The sequence below is a fragment of the Abrus precatorius genome, unplaced genomic scaffold, assembly GCF_003935025.1.
Source record: "Abrus precatorius isolate BTA unplaced genomic scaffold, Abrus_2018 Scaffold2, whole genome shotgun sequence".
Classification (NCBI taxonomy): domain Eukaryota; kingdom Viridiplantae; phylum Streptophyta; class Magnoliopsida; order Fabales; family Fabaceae; genus Abrus; species Abrus precatorius.
This window is the reverse complement of record NW_020874362.1, coordinates 36,689,069-36,703,881: the sequence shown is the minus strand read 5'-3', so window position 1 is coordinate 36,703,881 and position 14,813 is coordinate 36,689,069. Positions and strand designations below refer to the sequence as shown.

At 27.8% G+C, this 14,813-nt stretch overlaps 1 protein-coding gene across 1 annotated transcript; it reads right to left on the bottom strand.

The window, feature by feature from the left end:
• Positions 1-1,752: 1,752 nt before the first annotated feature.
• Positions 1,753-3,610, bottom strand: LOC113858051 (berberine bridge enzyme-like 13). The gene has a single exon (XM_027490470.1). The coding sequence runs from the start codon at positions 3,577-3,579 to the stop codon at positions 1,990-1,992; it is 1,590 nt and encodes a 529-aa protein (XP_027346271.1). The 5' UTR covers positions 3,580-3,610; the 3' UTR covers positions 1,753-1,989.
• Between the last annotated feature and the right edge of the window lie 11,203 nt (positions 3,611-14,813).

Here is a 14,813-nt window from a genome sequence, read left to right as displayed (position 1 = left end):
AAATAAATTAATTTTTTAAATATTTAAAATGTACTATATTACTATTTTAAATTTAATAAATTAAAAATTTTGAATATGGTAATCATTACGAATAAAATTTTATTATATTAAATAAAATTTAAAATAATTATTAAAAATTAAACTAATATTAAAATAAAAATAGATACATAATATAAAAAAATACTTGGTATAAAAAAAGAAAATTAATCTTTTGAAACTCTTGTTTGAAAATATTCTTAAAAATGTTTCTATTTAATGATTAAAAACTTAAAAAAAAAATTTAATACTTACAATTTATATATAAACGATAAATTAAAAAATAATATTATATTAAAGTATATTATTGAATCAAGATTGATTTAATACTTGCAACAGCTGAATGAAATTTCTTCCCTTACTCAGCCTAAGAAATTAAAAAAACACAGCCGAATGAGACCCACTGACGGCCACATAAACTGAAGCTTATTTGAAAGCCCAACAATACTTCAATTTAATAAATTTAAGAAAAAAATTAAGCAAAGTGTATTTAGATTGGAGTTCAAAAACTTGATTTAATTTTGGTTAAAAATGGGATTGAGATAATTTAAAAAAAATACTTATTTAAAATTTAATTTTAAAACAATACATTATTAAAATGATTTCACAAAATATAATTTTAGATGCATGATTATTATAATAATATCTTTATTTCTCGGGTTAGATTCATTTATACAGTTTAATCTAATTAATAATCAACTGTATGTATTTTGAATTTTAACAAATTTCAAAAAGTATTATAATTATTAAAAAAATATTTTATGAAATTAAATTATAAAGTAAAAATAAATTAGAAAAATCAAAATAAATAGTTAATGTAAAAAAATCACTTGACTTAATAAGAAAAAGAACTAACTATTCAAAGTATTCCTGTTTAAAAAAATTAAAAAAGTTGTTTTTTTAATTCATACTCACAAATTATATATAAAAATAGGTAGATTAAAATTAAAATTGACTTTAAACTAGTTGATTTTACTAAAATATTGCCAACATTCTAAATGGAAAGGAGAATTTCTCAATGAAACAGCATAATTCGCGTCAGCTTTCAGTTGCCATTGCACAGAAAGGTAATAATAACAAAAAGGTAATATATGAATTTCAGAAAATGAAAAGAAAACACAAATCTAGGTTTGCCATGTATCATATAAGCTTCGTGGCATCAAAGTTTACCATTAAGCTTCATTTTGATACCAAAATCTTAATAATCATAATATGCGAGTTTATTAAGATTTTTCAATTATATTTTTAAGTTAGGATAATCTTTTAGGACCTAGTTGATTTGTTGGTTTTTAATGTTTTATTTCATGTCTTCATCAAATTGAAATAAATGTGAGATCACGTTGGTTTTACAAATTCGAAGCTTGGGGTTGGGGATGAGATTTTGCTGAAGCCTAAACTTTTGATATTTATCTAAGAATTTATTTGCTAGGGAGAGGGAAAATAAGACTAAGCTGCTAAGCCTTGTATTTGCTTTCAGGAGAGACACTTGAGAACCATAATTAAGGATCAATTTTAATTTTTATACCTTTCAGATTATCTTTATATCTTTTTTACCTTTCCTTTTATCTTATAACATCTTCCGTCACATTTTCCACTTCTCTAAAACTCTTCTTATCTATCATTAGGGATATAACCATATGCATGTACACCAAATCATTTAAAGCATTTAGGTCTAAGAATAACACTATCAGTGGTACACCAGGTTTTTTGCTTGAGAAACAACACCTCAGTCACTCATATAATCTTGTGAAATACACAAATCACAAACACCACAAACAATTAGGCACTTAATCAGTATCTTACAGCATTAATAGACCAAAAACAAAGTAACAAATGTAAATGTATCCTTATTGTTCTAAACTAGCTAATCAACCCTTTCACAAGTTTATAAATACCAGTCTAATAATGATTCTAGCAACACAGTGCCTTATTTCCATTTCTTGCATTTCACGTTCATACTGGAAGTGGTGGGATGCTCTGCTCATGCCTAAAGACATTTTGAGGATCCACTTTGGTTTTTATCTTTACCAATCTGGCAAAGTTATTCTTGAAATACCTTTGACCCCAAGTACGTGCTTGTATGTAGCTTGTGCTATTCTTGGTGTTCATTCCCAAATCAAGATCCCGGTAATTCACATATGCTTCCCTTGGGAAGTTGGACACATAGGGACCCATGTAGTTGTAAAGCTTCCTAATCCAATCTATGTGCTTTTCAGCATTCTTGTCTCCATCTTGCCATAAAGACAGGTACTGTATTTTGTATAATGTTCCATTTCTGTGGGGAAATGGTGTGTCAGATTCTGAAAATTGGCTCATTTTCCCACCATATGGGTTCCAAATCATTAAGGGGCTGTCTTCTGCGAGCAACCTTTGCCACAATCCCTCAAGTCCGGTTTCTGGTATTGGGTCTCTCACAAAATCTGACTTGGCCTTGAAGAAGTTCTTGAATGTTGATTTCCCTTTAAGCAAAACTTCAGGGGGTGTGTCACTTGGAAAGCCTGCAATATAGAGCACAGATTTGATCCAGCTAGTTTCCAAGCAATCCTTTCTTGTCAAACCCAACTCAGGAAAGCTTGTCTTCATCACTTGAAGGAGTTTTCTGGCCTCACCAAGGAAGAGAGCATTGTAAGAAGTTGTGATAGTTCTTTGAGTTTTGTTTCCTGCACTAGCCGGTTGAATGATGACTCTTATAAAGAGGTTTTCATCAATGTAAGGTGCCACTTCCTGCCATCTGTGAAGAAGCTTGGTAGCACCTTGCTCAAGGGTTTTGGTAACTGTAAAAACTGTCACAGTTGGTGGCACAGGAACAAGCTTTATCTTCCACCAAAGAAGGATACCAAAGCTTCCACCTCCACCTCCTCTTATAGCCCAAAACAGGTCCTCTCCCATGGCTTTCCTATCAAGAATTCTTCCATTGGCATCAACGATGTGAGCATCTAGAACATTATCAACTCCAAGGCCATACTTTCTCATCATGGCTCCATATGCACCTCCTGTAATGTGCCCACCAATTCCTATGCTTGAGCAAAGTCCTGCAGGGAAACCATGAACTGAACTTTTCTCATATATTCTATAATAGAGTTCACCAGTTGTGGCACCAGCTTGGACCCAAGCAGTGGTGCTCTTAATATCAACATTGATGCTACGAAGTTTGACCAAATCGACAACTATGAAGGGGCTTTCAATTTCAGAAACATATGAGATTCCTTCATAGTCATGGCCACCACTTCGTACTCTAAGATGGACCCCAAGTTTCTTGGAGCATTTTACAGCTGCTTGGACTTGGGAATCACTGGAGGGTGTGAATATGAACTCGGGTTTTGGAGCTGAAGGCACCAAACACCTTAGGTTCTGAGCAGAGGAGTCAAGGATGCTTGGGAATTGAGGGTTGCTTGGAGTGTAAATTAATGAATCAAATGGAATTGTTCTGTCCGTATTCTTGTTGAGACATTGGACAAAACTTTCTTGAACTGAAGCTGAATTTGTCAATGAAACTGACAATAGGAGGAGTAGAAGTGGCAAGTGTGAGATTGGTGACACCATGGTTTTTGTGTTCTCAGGTCTAGGATTCTATGTTTTGTGCCAAAGAGGGTGTCACCAATGTTCTATATATATTTGAGCTATTGTACCAAAATGCTGTTATAGTACAGGGATACTTGAGCTAAGACATACGTCATATAGATGAAGAGTATTGGCATTGATTTGGGGTCAATGTTCAAATTTTAATTATGACAACGTGGAATATAAACTTTTTCATTTTAACCTGATTCCAAGAACATCGACCACTTTCACATACAAAATAATCTGACAATGACTTTGCTTGCTTCGTCCCCTTAAAAGAATGGTATTACCCATTTGTCATGTGCAAGGCAAAGCCAAAGTATTGAATGGCCCCACGGGTTTCAATGTTTTTTATGAATAATAAGAGATAAACATGTCTGTATACTTGCAGCATTATGTGATCATGCACCAAATAAAGCAAATTCTTGCAAAAATTATATTGTATGTGAATTTAAATATAATCCATTATGTGGTGTTCTGGTGGTTATAATCTTATGGTCCACATGACTCATCAGTTAGTATATTTGTTACTTTAATTGATCGTGTTAAGTTAACTTTATTGGTCCATCCTCATGTTCTGTAATACTTGTTTGCCAAGAGAAAGTAATGTAAAATGATATCCTCAATTGAGGCCAAAGCTTAACTTGAGTAGAACCGTAGAAGTCACAATGTAAGATGCAACGTAGTTTTTGAATGCATATATTTTATTTTAAGTTGTAGTGTAACTATAGGAAAAAATTTGAACTAGGGAAAGCTCGACAACCACCATGATTTTTTTTAAAGTAATTTTGTTTTTCTTTTTATTTTTTTTGTTAATATAAATTTCAACAATTTTCTTATTGGGTGTAGCAAACTTCTTTAATATGCATTTGGAGCAGAATATTTTAGTATATTTGTTGAATATGACAAATTTGTAGTTTTATGTTCTTTTAAGACTTAAGATGCTACTTATTTAAAAAAAAACACCTTCAATTTATAAATATTTAAATAGTGTCACCATGATTTAATATTTTTTATCTCTCTCTTTTCATCACATTACAGCATTTATTACATCTATCACTTCTCTCTCTCTCTTTTATTTATATTTCTCTCTAGGTGAAAGAATGGCTATCACACATTTTTCTTAAAAAACCTAAACATTTTATATTAGTGGATGATTCAGAGTAGTGCATGTACATTAAAAGTAAGGATAGTAAAAATGAGAAATAAGATGAAAGTGTTATTGTACAAGAAATGAAATGTTTTGTTTTTCCTTTTAGCAAGAATGGTAAAGAGATGAAACCTTTAACTATATTCGGCAGGTACCAATGACATGTTGGAGAAACCACAAGAGCCTTAAATCACAAGTAATTTTACTTACTTGCAATTACTCAATTAACCCCCGAAGGTCGAAAAAACTCCTTGAACTTGGGGAATTCGAAAAAAAATACTTTTAATTGAATGCATGAATAAGAAAGTTGTAATAGTAGTTATTGTAACTTAAGATAGGTGTTAGTCATAGAAATAAAGGAATTCATAAATGCTCATAAATGTTACCTATGATTAATAAATGTTTATCTATGACTAACACGAGTAATTACTAATACAATTTTATGAATATAGGTACGATAATAGACTACTTTATTCATACTCACACAACATGTTTATTGTATTTTGTAATAATTTTTGAAAGTCCTTTAAATAATTTCTTAATTAATATAAATAATTTTATTTATAATAATTTGTATTAGTGATTAAATTATCTTTCAATATTTTTAAGTTAAGTTATATACTTTATTTTTGTGTAACGATATGTCTGTAGATTTAAATACTTTTTAACTAACTCCAAATAGAACTTATTTTAAAAAATTACCTCATAATTTTTTTTATTTTAATGCTTAACTAAATTTTTTTTAAATTTTATATCTAACGTTAACTTCTGTCAGTTAAATGGTGACGTGGTTAACAGTTTGTCACATCACCATCGATCTCTCTCATCTACCTCACCATTAAACTACCATGTCAGGATTCTACGTCAGCATTTTTTAATTTTAATCTCATCCACCTCATCATTAAAAGTACACGCCCAATGTTATGGGCATGTATTTTGACCGTGTACATCTCTAATCTCTAATATTTATCCTTCATAACTTTTCTAAAAAGTATACATCTATGTACACAATAATGTACTTTAACCGTGTACATATCTGATTTTGATGATGTGTTTTATCCCCACCTCCAACAGCACCATCACCACCCCCAACAGCAGCATCCCCACCTCCAACACCTGCAACACCACCACCACCAATAGCCATCTTTCTTCTAGACTAACCATCATTCTGAAGCGCACTTGGTAAGTCTCCTCTAGAGGTCGACTTTTAAATAGAATCTTCATCTCAAAAATCCAGACAACCTCTACACGAATATTGACTTTGTCAGGCTGATGAACACTCTAAGCAACATCTATCTCCTTAGCCTCAACATCTTCGTTCGCTTTCTTTGCAAATGACTTCTTCTTTTTATCTTTTACTCGCCCAAATTCTGGAACATCTTTATCAAATCCATTATCCATGTCACCAGCTCTATCCTCCTCAGTTTTATTTAAGTGAATTTCGTTTAGAGATTCCTCCTTACTACTGAAAAAATTGTCTCTAACAATGCCCTCATTGCCTTCTTCACAAATAACATATATTTTAACCTCTACAATGTTACACATGAAAAAATTAGACATGTTCAGGGCTACACTATCACAATTAATTTTCTTGAAATTAGAAGGACCAAATTTCCACCATACCCTCATAGGGTACTCTCCATAACCTAAGATTATCAATACATTTTCTCTAATACTGATATGAAATCCTGATGTGATGGTTTAATGGTAAGGTGGATGAGAGAGATCGACGGTGACGTGAAAAACTGTTAACTACGTCACCATTTAACTGACAAAAGTTAACGTGAGGTATAAAATTAAAAAAAATAAATTAGTTAGATATTAAAATAAAAAAAATTCTAAGGTAGGTTTTTGAAATAAGCCTATTTAAAAGTAGTTAAAAGGTATTTAAACCTACATTTACATTGCTGTTTTTTTTTTTTTATCATTAATATTAGTGCTATAATAACATTTATATTTTGTTAGTTTATTAAATAAATATATTGCGAAAGTTCATATTAAAATTAATTAACATGTATGTAATGAATCCAAACCGAAATATAAAGTATCCAGTGGATTTGGGGGGTGGATATTGAAATTATTATTCACACAAATATTGGTCAAGATAAGAATATCGAAGTTATGAAGACACGTGTTTGCCATTTAGTGGACAAAAACAATAAACTAAAAAGTAAATAAAAGAAGAAAATGCGATGGAAATAAATACCATATAGAGTTTGTGTATATATTTTTACGTTGATCAGCTATTTCTTTCAAGAAAAATCACTAACTTTTACATAGGTGATTTTATATCTCAATTAATTTTTTTTACATATGTATAATTGAAAAAATTAATTTTGATATATAAATAATTGTATATTAAAATTTAATAAAAATACAATATAAATATTATATTTAAATTATAATTCTTTTCATCAGTATTTAATAGCATGCAATATAAATATTATTAAATAATATATTTTTAATAAAAATTATTAAATATTTTTTATTGTGTGTTCTTAAACTCATATTAAAATAATATGTAAATATATTACTCATTAAAAGAAAGTAATGAGATGAAATACTTATTAATATTATTTTTATATGAAATTATAAACTTGAGATACTTGATAAACTAAAGATTGAATTAATTAATTATATATTGTATGTCAAGTTATTAAGTGACATAAATGTTTAAATTTAACACTATAATATTAAAAAATTATATATATATATTCAAATTATTTATTATCTATAATGAGTTTGTTCAATTTAAGCAGGGTTTTAAAAGATACACTTGCTATAAAAAAAATACATTTCAAGCTAATCCTTTAAAGTTTCAATTTTGATAACATCAATATTATGATTAATTTTTTAAATATATAAAGAGAAAAATTTTACTAAAAAAATATTTACAATCTAAAAATATAAAATATAATAAACACTATATAAAATTGTTGATATTTATTTTTTAAAACTTTTGACTTATAGGCAACCCGTTGGTTGACTGGACTCATCGATCAATAGCATTATACTTTGGGGTAAACTAAACTAGAAAAAGTGGAAGTGGAGAGAATCAAAAAGAAATATTTTATTCGAAGGAGCACTGTTATAGTAAACTTAAATAATTCGAAGTCATTTGAAACAATTTTTAAATGTCATTTGTATTAAATAAATATATATATATTTTTTATAAAAATTAGTTTTGCATATTACACGATCTAACAATAAATACGAAAACATCGAACTCTTGATTGAAATCTGAGTGATAGTTAATCGTTCCCTTATAAGATTACTGAATTTTAATTAGTATGGGATTGGGTTGTCTGATGTTATTTAAAATTATGAGGAGGAAAAGGATTAGTTGCAGTTAAATTACAACAATGGAGAGATTAACAGTCCTTGATTATAGGCTTGATATGCGTCCTTGCTATGAACCAGTGCTCACATGCAACCTAGTCTCAGTATAATATAAGATGAATAGAAATGGTGCCTTCTCGATTACCATCTTTCGACCCAACAGCAAATGGTGTCTATGTCAGTGAAATTGACGACGACAAGAAGTTTCAGCTGAAAGCCTTAAACCGACAACAATAAAGATCGCGAAAAAGGATTCTGTGAGTAAATTAATAATGGAAATGAAGCTTTTGTGTTACATCTTTCACTTTCTGGTGGTACCCTTCTTGTCTCGTCTACATATAGAATTTGATTCCACTTTTAATTTAATCTCAAAATGTTGACGTCTCTTAATCTTTTCTTTAATCAAAATTCTGTTCTTCCTTTCACGTTTTGCTTTCTGTACAAAAGAATAAAGTTACTTTGGTTTTGCATGCAATTTTCATTCCTTATTCAGTTATCTGCAAGATGGGCACAAATTAGCACCCAAATTTTAATATATATACTTATATATGAGATGAGCACCACGTCAATCTTTTGTAATGCTCTTCTACTCACGCCTATTATTTTTCTTTTTCTTTTATCAACACAATTGTTTATTTACCCTTTCATGAATTTTACAATTTCCTTTTATTTTTATCATTTTATAAACCTATATTTTCCTCTCCTTTATTCAAGCTACATGCTTATTAAACCACATTTTCTGCGATTGTTTTATGGGAACAATATCAAATAAATAAACAATATACTAATAACAAAAATATTTATCATTAGACTTATTCTCATTCATATATTTTTATTTAATTATTAATATAAATATATCATGAGTTGAGTCTATCTAATAATATATATTTTTAAAACTAACAAAATCATTTAATTGTACACTATAGTATATTAGAATAAAAACTTAATATTTATACAATTTGAGACTCGAGACTACAAATTAATTCACATGCTCTATTTATTTATCTTTTTACATATGAAATAAAAAAAAACTACTTATTTTTTTAGCCTTTTATTAGTTTTTTAGTTAAAAAAACACTGTTAAAAATATTTTTTTTTATTTTAGAAAATAGCATTTTTTTTGGTATTTTTAAATTGGGATTTGTTTTTAAATTAAAAAATAAAAAATAAGAAAGCAATTTTATTTAAATTAGGAATTTAACATCATTGTTGGATTAATTTTCTCAATAGTTTTTTTTTCTATGCACAAAAAATTAAAAATCTAGCTTTTTTCTTGATATCTCAAATGTACATTATTTTTAATCAATAAAAAAAATATATTCTATAACATATTAATATTATATATTCCATTAAATATTTTTTTAAAAACTTATCAGTGACTCGTTAGCGTAATTAAGTTGCGTGTACACGAGACACAGATTTTTTACTCATAATATATTCTTTATTAATTTAAAAGAGCAATTTAATAATTTCATGAATACATGACTTTAAAAATAAAATGTTGGCATTTTAAAAAGAAAAATATGTATTAAAAAGTATGCGAGTAATATTATATTTAGTATGCTAATAAAAATAATAATTTTTTAACATGTAAGAATATATAATAATTTGTTTTTATTTGATAATTATAGTAAAAAATAATATAATATTATAAAATTTAATATATCAATAATATTAAATACTATAGTTTTGAATAAAAAATATTATTTATTAATGTTTTATTAGATATCTTTAATCACACTAAAGAGATCATTAAAAGAAAAGGTTACAGACACAGCAAATGGTGTCGGGTAAACCTGGGACTTGCATGGCATGATTTAATTTGACATGTTGTATTTAAGTTGGACATTGAAGACAGAGCAGATAAACTTGCATAATTATTGTTAAAGCTGGTGTAATTATACTGATTTAATTACAAAAAGCTATTTATATAATGTTTACTTTGCCACTAAAAAGGAGCTCGAAAAGTTAAGGACTCTTTTATAAAGCAGATTTTCGGCTTAGTCATCAGACCCAACTTGTCCTCACCTTGTTTATGAATTATAATCTCCCATCTTTATGAATCTTAAAAAGTGTTTTTTCAATTTTGTTGATAAAATCATACATAGTTTCCTAATTCTAAATTAATAAACGAAATTGTCAGATTCATCTGCAAAGTTTATTTCAAAATATCTTCCTTACATACACACACCAAAAATTCCCACAGTCCATTTTTATTAATAAGTAATTAGGTCATTATCCCTCGTATGTAGTATTTCTTTTTTAATTTAGTCATATAATATTTACATCTCTTTTGTAATACAAAATTTTTATTTCACTACTTTTGCACCCCCTTTTTTTAAATGGTAGAGACCTACATCGCTATATAAGATCCTAAAAGTTAAGTTATTAGCACATTGTAAAGTTATTAGCATACAACAACAACAACGCTACTAGTTTTATAAGCATAATTTATTTTTTAATACTATTTCTAATCTTATTTATAATATTTTTTTTATTTGATTATAAGAAATTTTTATGTTTAGATGCATTAATTGATTTTTATTTATTTATTATAACATTAATTTATATTAATAAAATACTCATTATACATATAAGTGAATAATTTTTATTTGTTTAATATATAAATGATTATTTTAACTATTTAATAGTTTGAATATTTTTAAAATATAATCTAATTAAATAATATATAATTATTTTTTATAAATTTCAATTAATTAATTATTTAAAAAAAAAACTCGAGGTAATATAGTGATGATACGCAAAATTGACGTAGGAAAAAGTTATATAATGTCGGGGGTTGAAATGTTCATCATTAGCCTTAGCAAAGTTTGGAGATTTATGAGGTTAAGATATTAATTTAGAATGTAAATAAAATAATTTTATATTTTTATATTTTTTTAAAGTTAAATTTAAAAAATAAATTAATTTTTTAAAATATCACCCGAACTTATCTAATTTGAATGACAAGTAACTCGCCTATATTTAATTTTACAAACTTCAAACACAGGATGTCTTGTCCTAATCATGGAAAAAACAGAAAAAATACTTATTAATAAAACTGCGATATTTTAACATTGTTTCTTTAATATAATATTTATTTAATAAGAATTAAATTATTAATATAAAAGTATGAATCTATGTATTAATAATAGCCTGCATTATATTGAATTTATATATATACACACACTAAATTATTCTGTTAATATTATATACTTCTTTAGTAGAAATATATTATACGGTTAATATAAATCTATAATGTATATATTAATAATTTTTTTATTAAAAAGCCTATTCTAATGGTGATTATTCTAGGATATCAAAATAATTAGTAATAATAATATGATTGTCATAATTTAAATAAATAATTATTTATTTTCAAAATTTTAACAAATTCACAAAAATAAATTAACAAATTCATCAGTCTACAGTGTAACCAGCTATGAGTTATGGTCAGTATGATGTTGACTTTCATACCCAAAAAAATTATCAACTGCATGGCCTAAATCATAGGGCTTGTGCACTGATTGGATTCAATAGTCACAGTACTTTTTTTGTGTGATCTAATTAACACCCTCTATTATAGTATATGAATATGATTGAATTACTTTTAACATTACACAAGATGATGTTATTCTTGACGTAGGGCAAGCGTTGAGTGACTTCTCTAGATCTTACTCCTTAAAATCAGAATTAGCATGTGTATATTTTGGTGCCCACAACCATATGGGTTGACCGTATTGTTTTGATTTTCAACCTTTCAAGAACACATGAAATGTGGAAACTAGAAGCTCACTCAAATAATTGGCAAGGGTTTCAGCTCAAAAAGACATTCACAACCGACAGATCTTGAACTCTGCAAGTGCAAATTCAAGCTTTAGCTTCTGACTAAGTAAACACAACGCCAGTTTGAATCACTCAACGTAAGTTTCCTTCCGCTTAATGCGCAGAACGGAACAGAATCCCTTTTCAGCTATCATAGCCAGTGCTTAATTTGCGGCTTAAAGTTATTTTCAACTCAGAAAAAGGGTTAAAAAAGGTCCAATTTGTTATCTCGTTGAATTTATCTGATACACTGTACACTAGCTTTATCATGGTGTCAAATTTTCAACTCAAATGATGCACCAAACCTAACACGCAGGCATTGTTTGACTATACTAAGCGATGGACCATTCATCGTAATATGTATATCTATTCATGTCTCCACGAAGTTTTGCCTCTCGGGCTTCGTGCACCACTTTAAAATCCACTAACTATACCCAGTGTTGGGAAACCCTTGCTACACAACACGAGTTAATATGGTAAGATTACATTACTAACTAAAGATCAAGTATAAATAATTTTATATTTTTATATGTCAAATGTTAAAGAGTTCTTTAAAAATAATATTAATTAATAAATAAAAAGCACTAGAAAGTACATTTGTTACACTCTTTTTATATTTTTAGTACAATTTTAACATATTTTTTAACTAAAAATTATCTTTTACTTTCTTATAACTAATACCTTTATTATATTATTACTTAAATTCTTTTTGAATTTGAAGAGTAGATAATGTATAAAGGTTCACTTAAAAAAAAAAAAAAACTGGAGTTCGTTTACGTTGTATTTGATTTCAATTTTTTTAATTTAATTTATAAGTGTGAAAGTGGCAATGTATCTGAATTATGTTACGACTTAATTATCTCAAAATTTTAAAATATTAATTGAAGCAGCTTTACATAATTGACGTTACACTTTTATAATATCTCTAACAGTATGCACAAGCTTCAATTCAACCATTATAAAAAATATCATCACGTAGGAATTATTGTATAAAGATGTAAGTGCCACTAGTTTGGAAGAGCCAAGATTCCAAGGCATTTTGAATGAGTCTTGAGTGAATGATTAATTTGCCATTTAACCAAGTATTGGAATATACATGTGGTCAGTGGAATCACACGATGGCTGCCAAGAAAGACTAGATACACTCATCTCGTATTAAAAATGGCGAGTGTGATTGAGCTGGAATGTCAATTTATCGAAAGAATGTGATGTGGAGTGCAGTGTAGATCATCGTGGATCTAATAATCTAAATGAGTTATAGTATATTTGTTTTTTTCATATTTTGTATACAACTAAAGCACGATAACTTTTGTTGTCTTCTCTGATTTTAGTATATATGTATAAAAAAATAAAAAATACTATAAAAATAATACATATTAACGAAAAAGAAAATTTTAATTGTTTAAAATATCTTTGTTAGTTAATTTTTATTTAGTGTTAATCCATAATGCTTGTATTAATGGTTTAATTTTTATTAGATAAAAATTATATTAAAGAACAATTCTAATAATTTTTTTTAATAAATGACAATATTTTTAGTAAGATAATAATATTTCACAGTGTTAATTATTTAATATTTACATAACGAATCTCTTTATACAAGTTCATACTAAGTTAAAACTTTTCCTCTTATTTCGGTCATGAGTAGTTATGATAAGTGTTTAAACTACATGAAAAGTTTTCTGCGATATGCAAATATAATTATATTCAATACCAACACTTTTTATTTATTTATTTCATCATTGTAATTTAAAATCAATGTAATATAGTATATAAATATTAAAACGAAATATATAATTAATCACATTTGTTTATTTTCATATAAATAATGCACAAGATCAATTTAATGAATCTCTCTCTCTCCCCCTCTCTTGTTGAATAGAATATCACAAATATCTTTGTCAGGATAGAACCCCACGAGATCAATCTGTCTATGTAAAAGACTAAAGAGCATAATTAAAATCATGCAAGGTTCAAATTCATTGACTAAGTAGTTACTATATTCAATTATTAACTAAGCCAACATTACATTCTAATTAAGTATATGATTTTTCCTGTACGATTTAAGGCAATAATGCAGTTTTAATTTTATGGTTGATTGGTAACATTTCCTCGTAATTAATACGCAAGCATTCTTAATTTCTTTGTACATGCTTTTGCGTTGTTAAAGACATTGCTCTTGCATTATAGAATTCGCAGTCCTATTTTCTTCGAAGTAAAAGTGTATGGAGACTTCTCCTGGGTCAAAGAAAAAAGGGAAAATCTATGCAGATGTCATTTTCTCTTCTCCATTTGATCACCGAAAATGTCAAATGTGATTATAGCCCAAAAAAGAAAAGTTATTTATCATTGCCAAGGGTAAATCTTCTTTTAATGATTATAACCTGAACACTGAATGAATGTAAAAACACAAATTTATGAGGTATCTTTGTCTCAATAAATTCTAGCGAGATTAATATCCACAAGCAAATTAACTATAATGACTGACGAAGGTTTTTATTATTCACTCAAATTATTGCCCCGACGTACTATTGCAACTATGCGTTTGGCAAGAAAAGTGCTGGTGTCACTGCAATCTTATACATAATGTTCAATGTTGCATCCCTTTTAAAAACTTTTTTACAGTATGAAAATTTATCATTGTTATTTATGAAAAAGTAAAGATGATTCATAATTAATTATCAAAACATAATGCATCTAGACAGAGAAAAATAAAAAAGAAAAACCAATAAAAACATGTATGTTAAGTGGTCGTCACAACATGTACAGGTTCAATTAAGACCTGTCTTATCTAACAAACTATATTACCTTAGCTATAGGACTGTAGTTGAGGTGTGCTTGAGTTATAAATATTAAACGCAACATATTTTGGTCAGGTTTGGATTACATTTCCTTGTGTCCT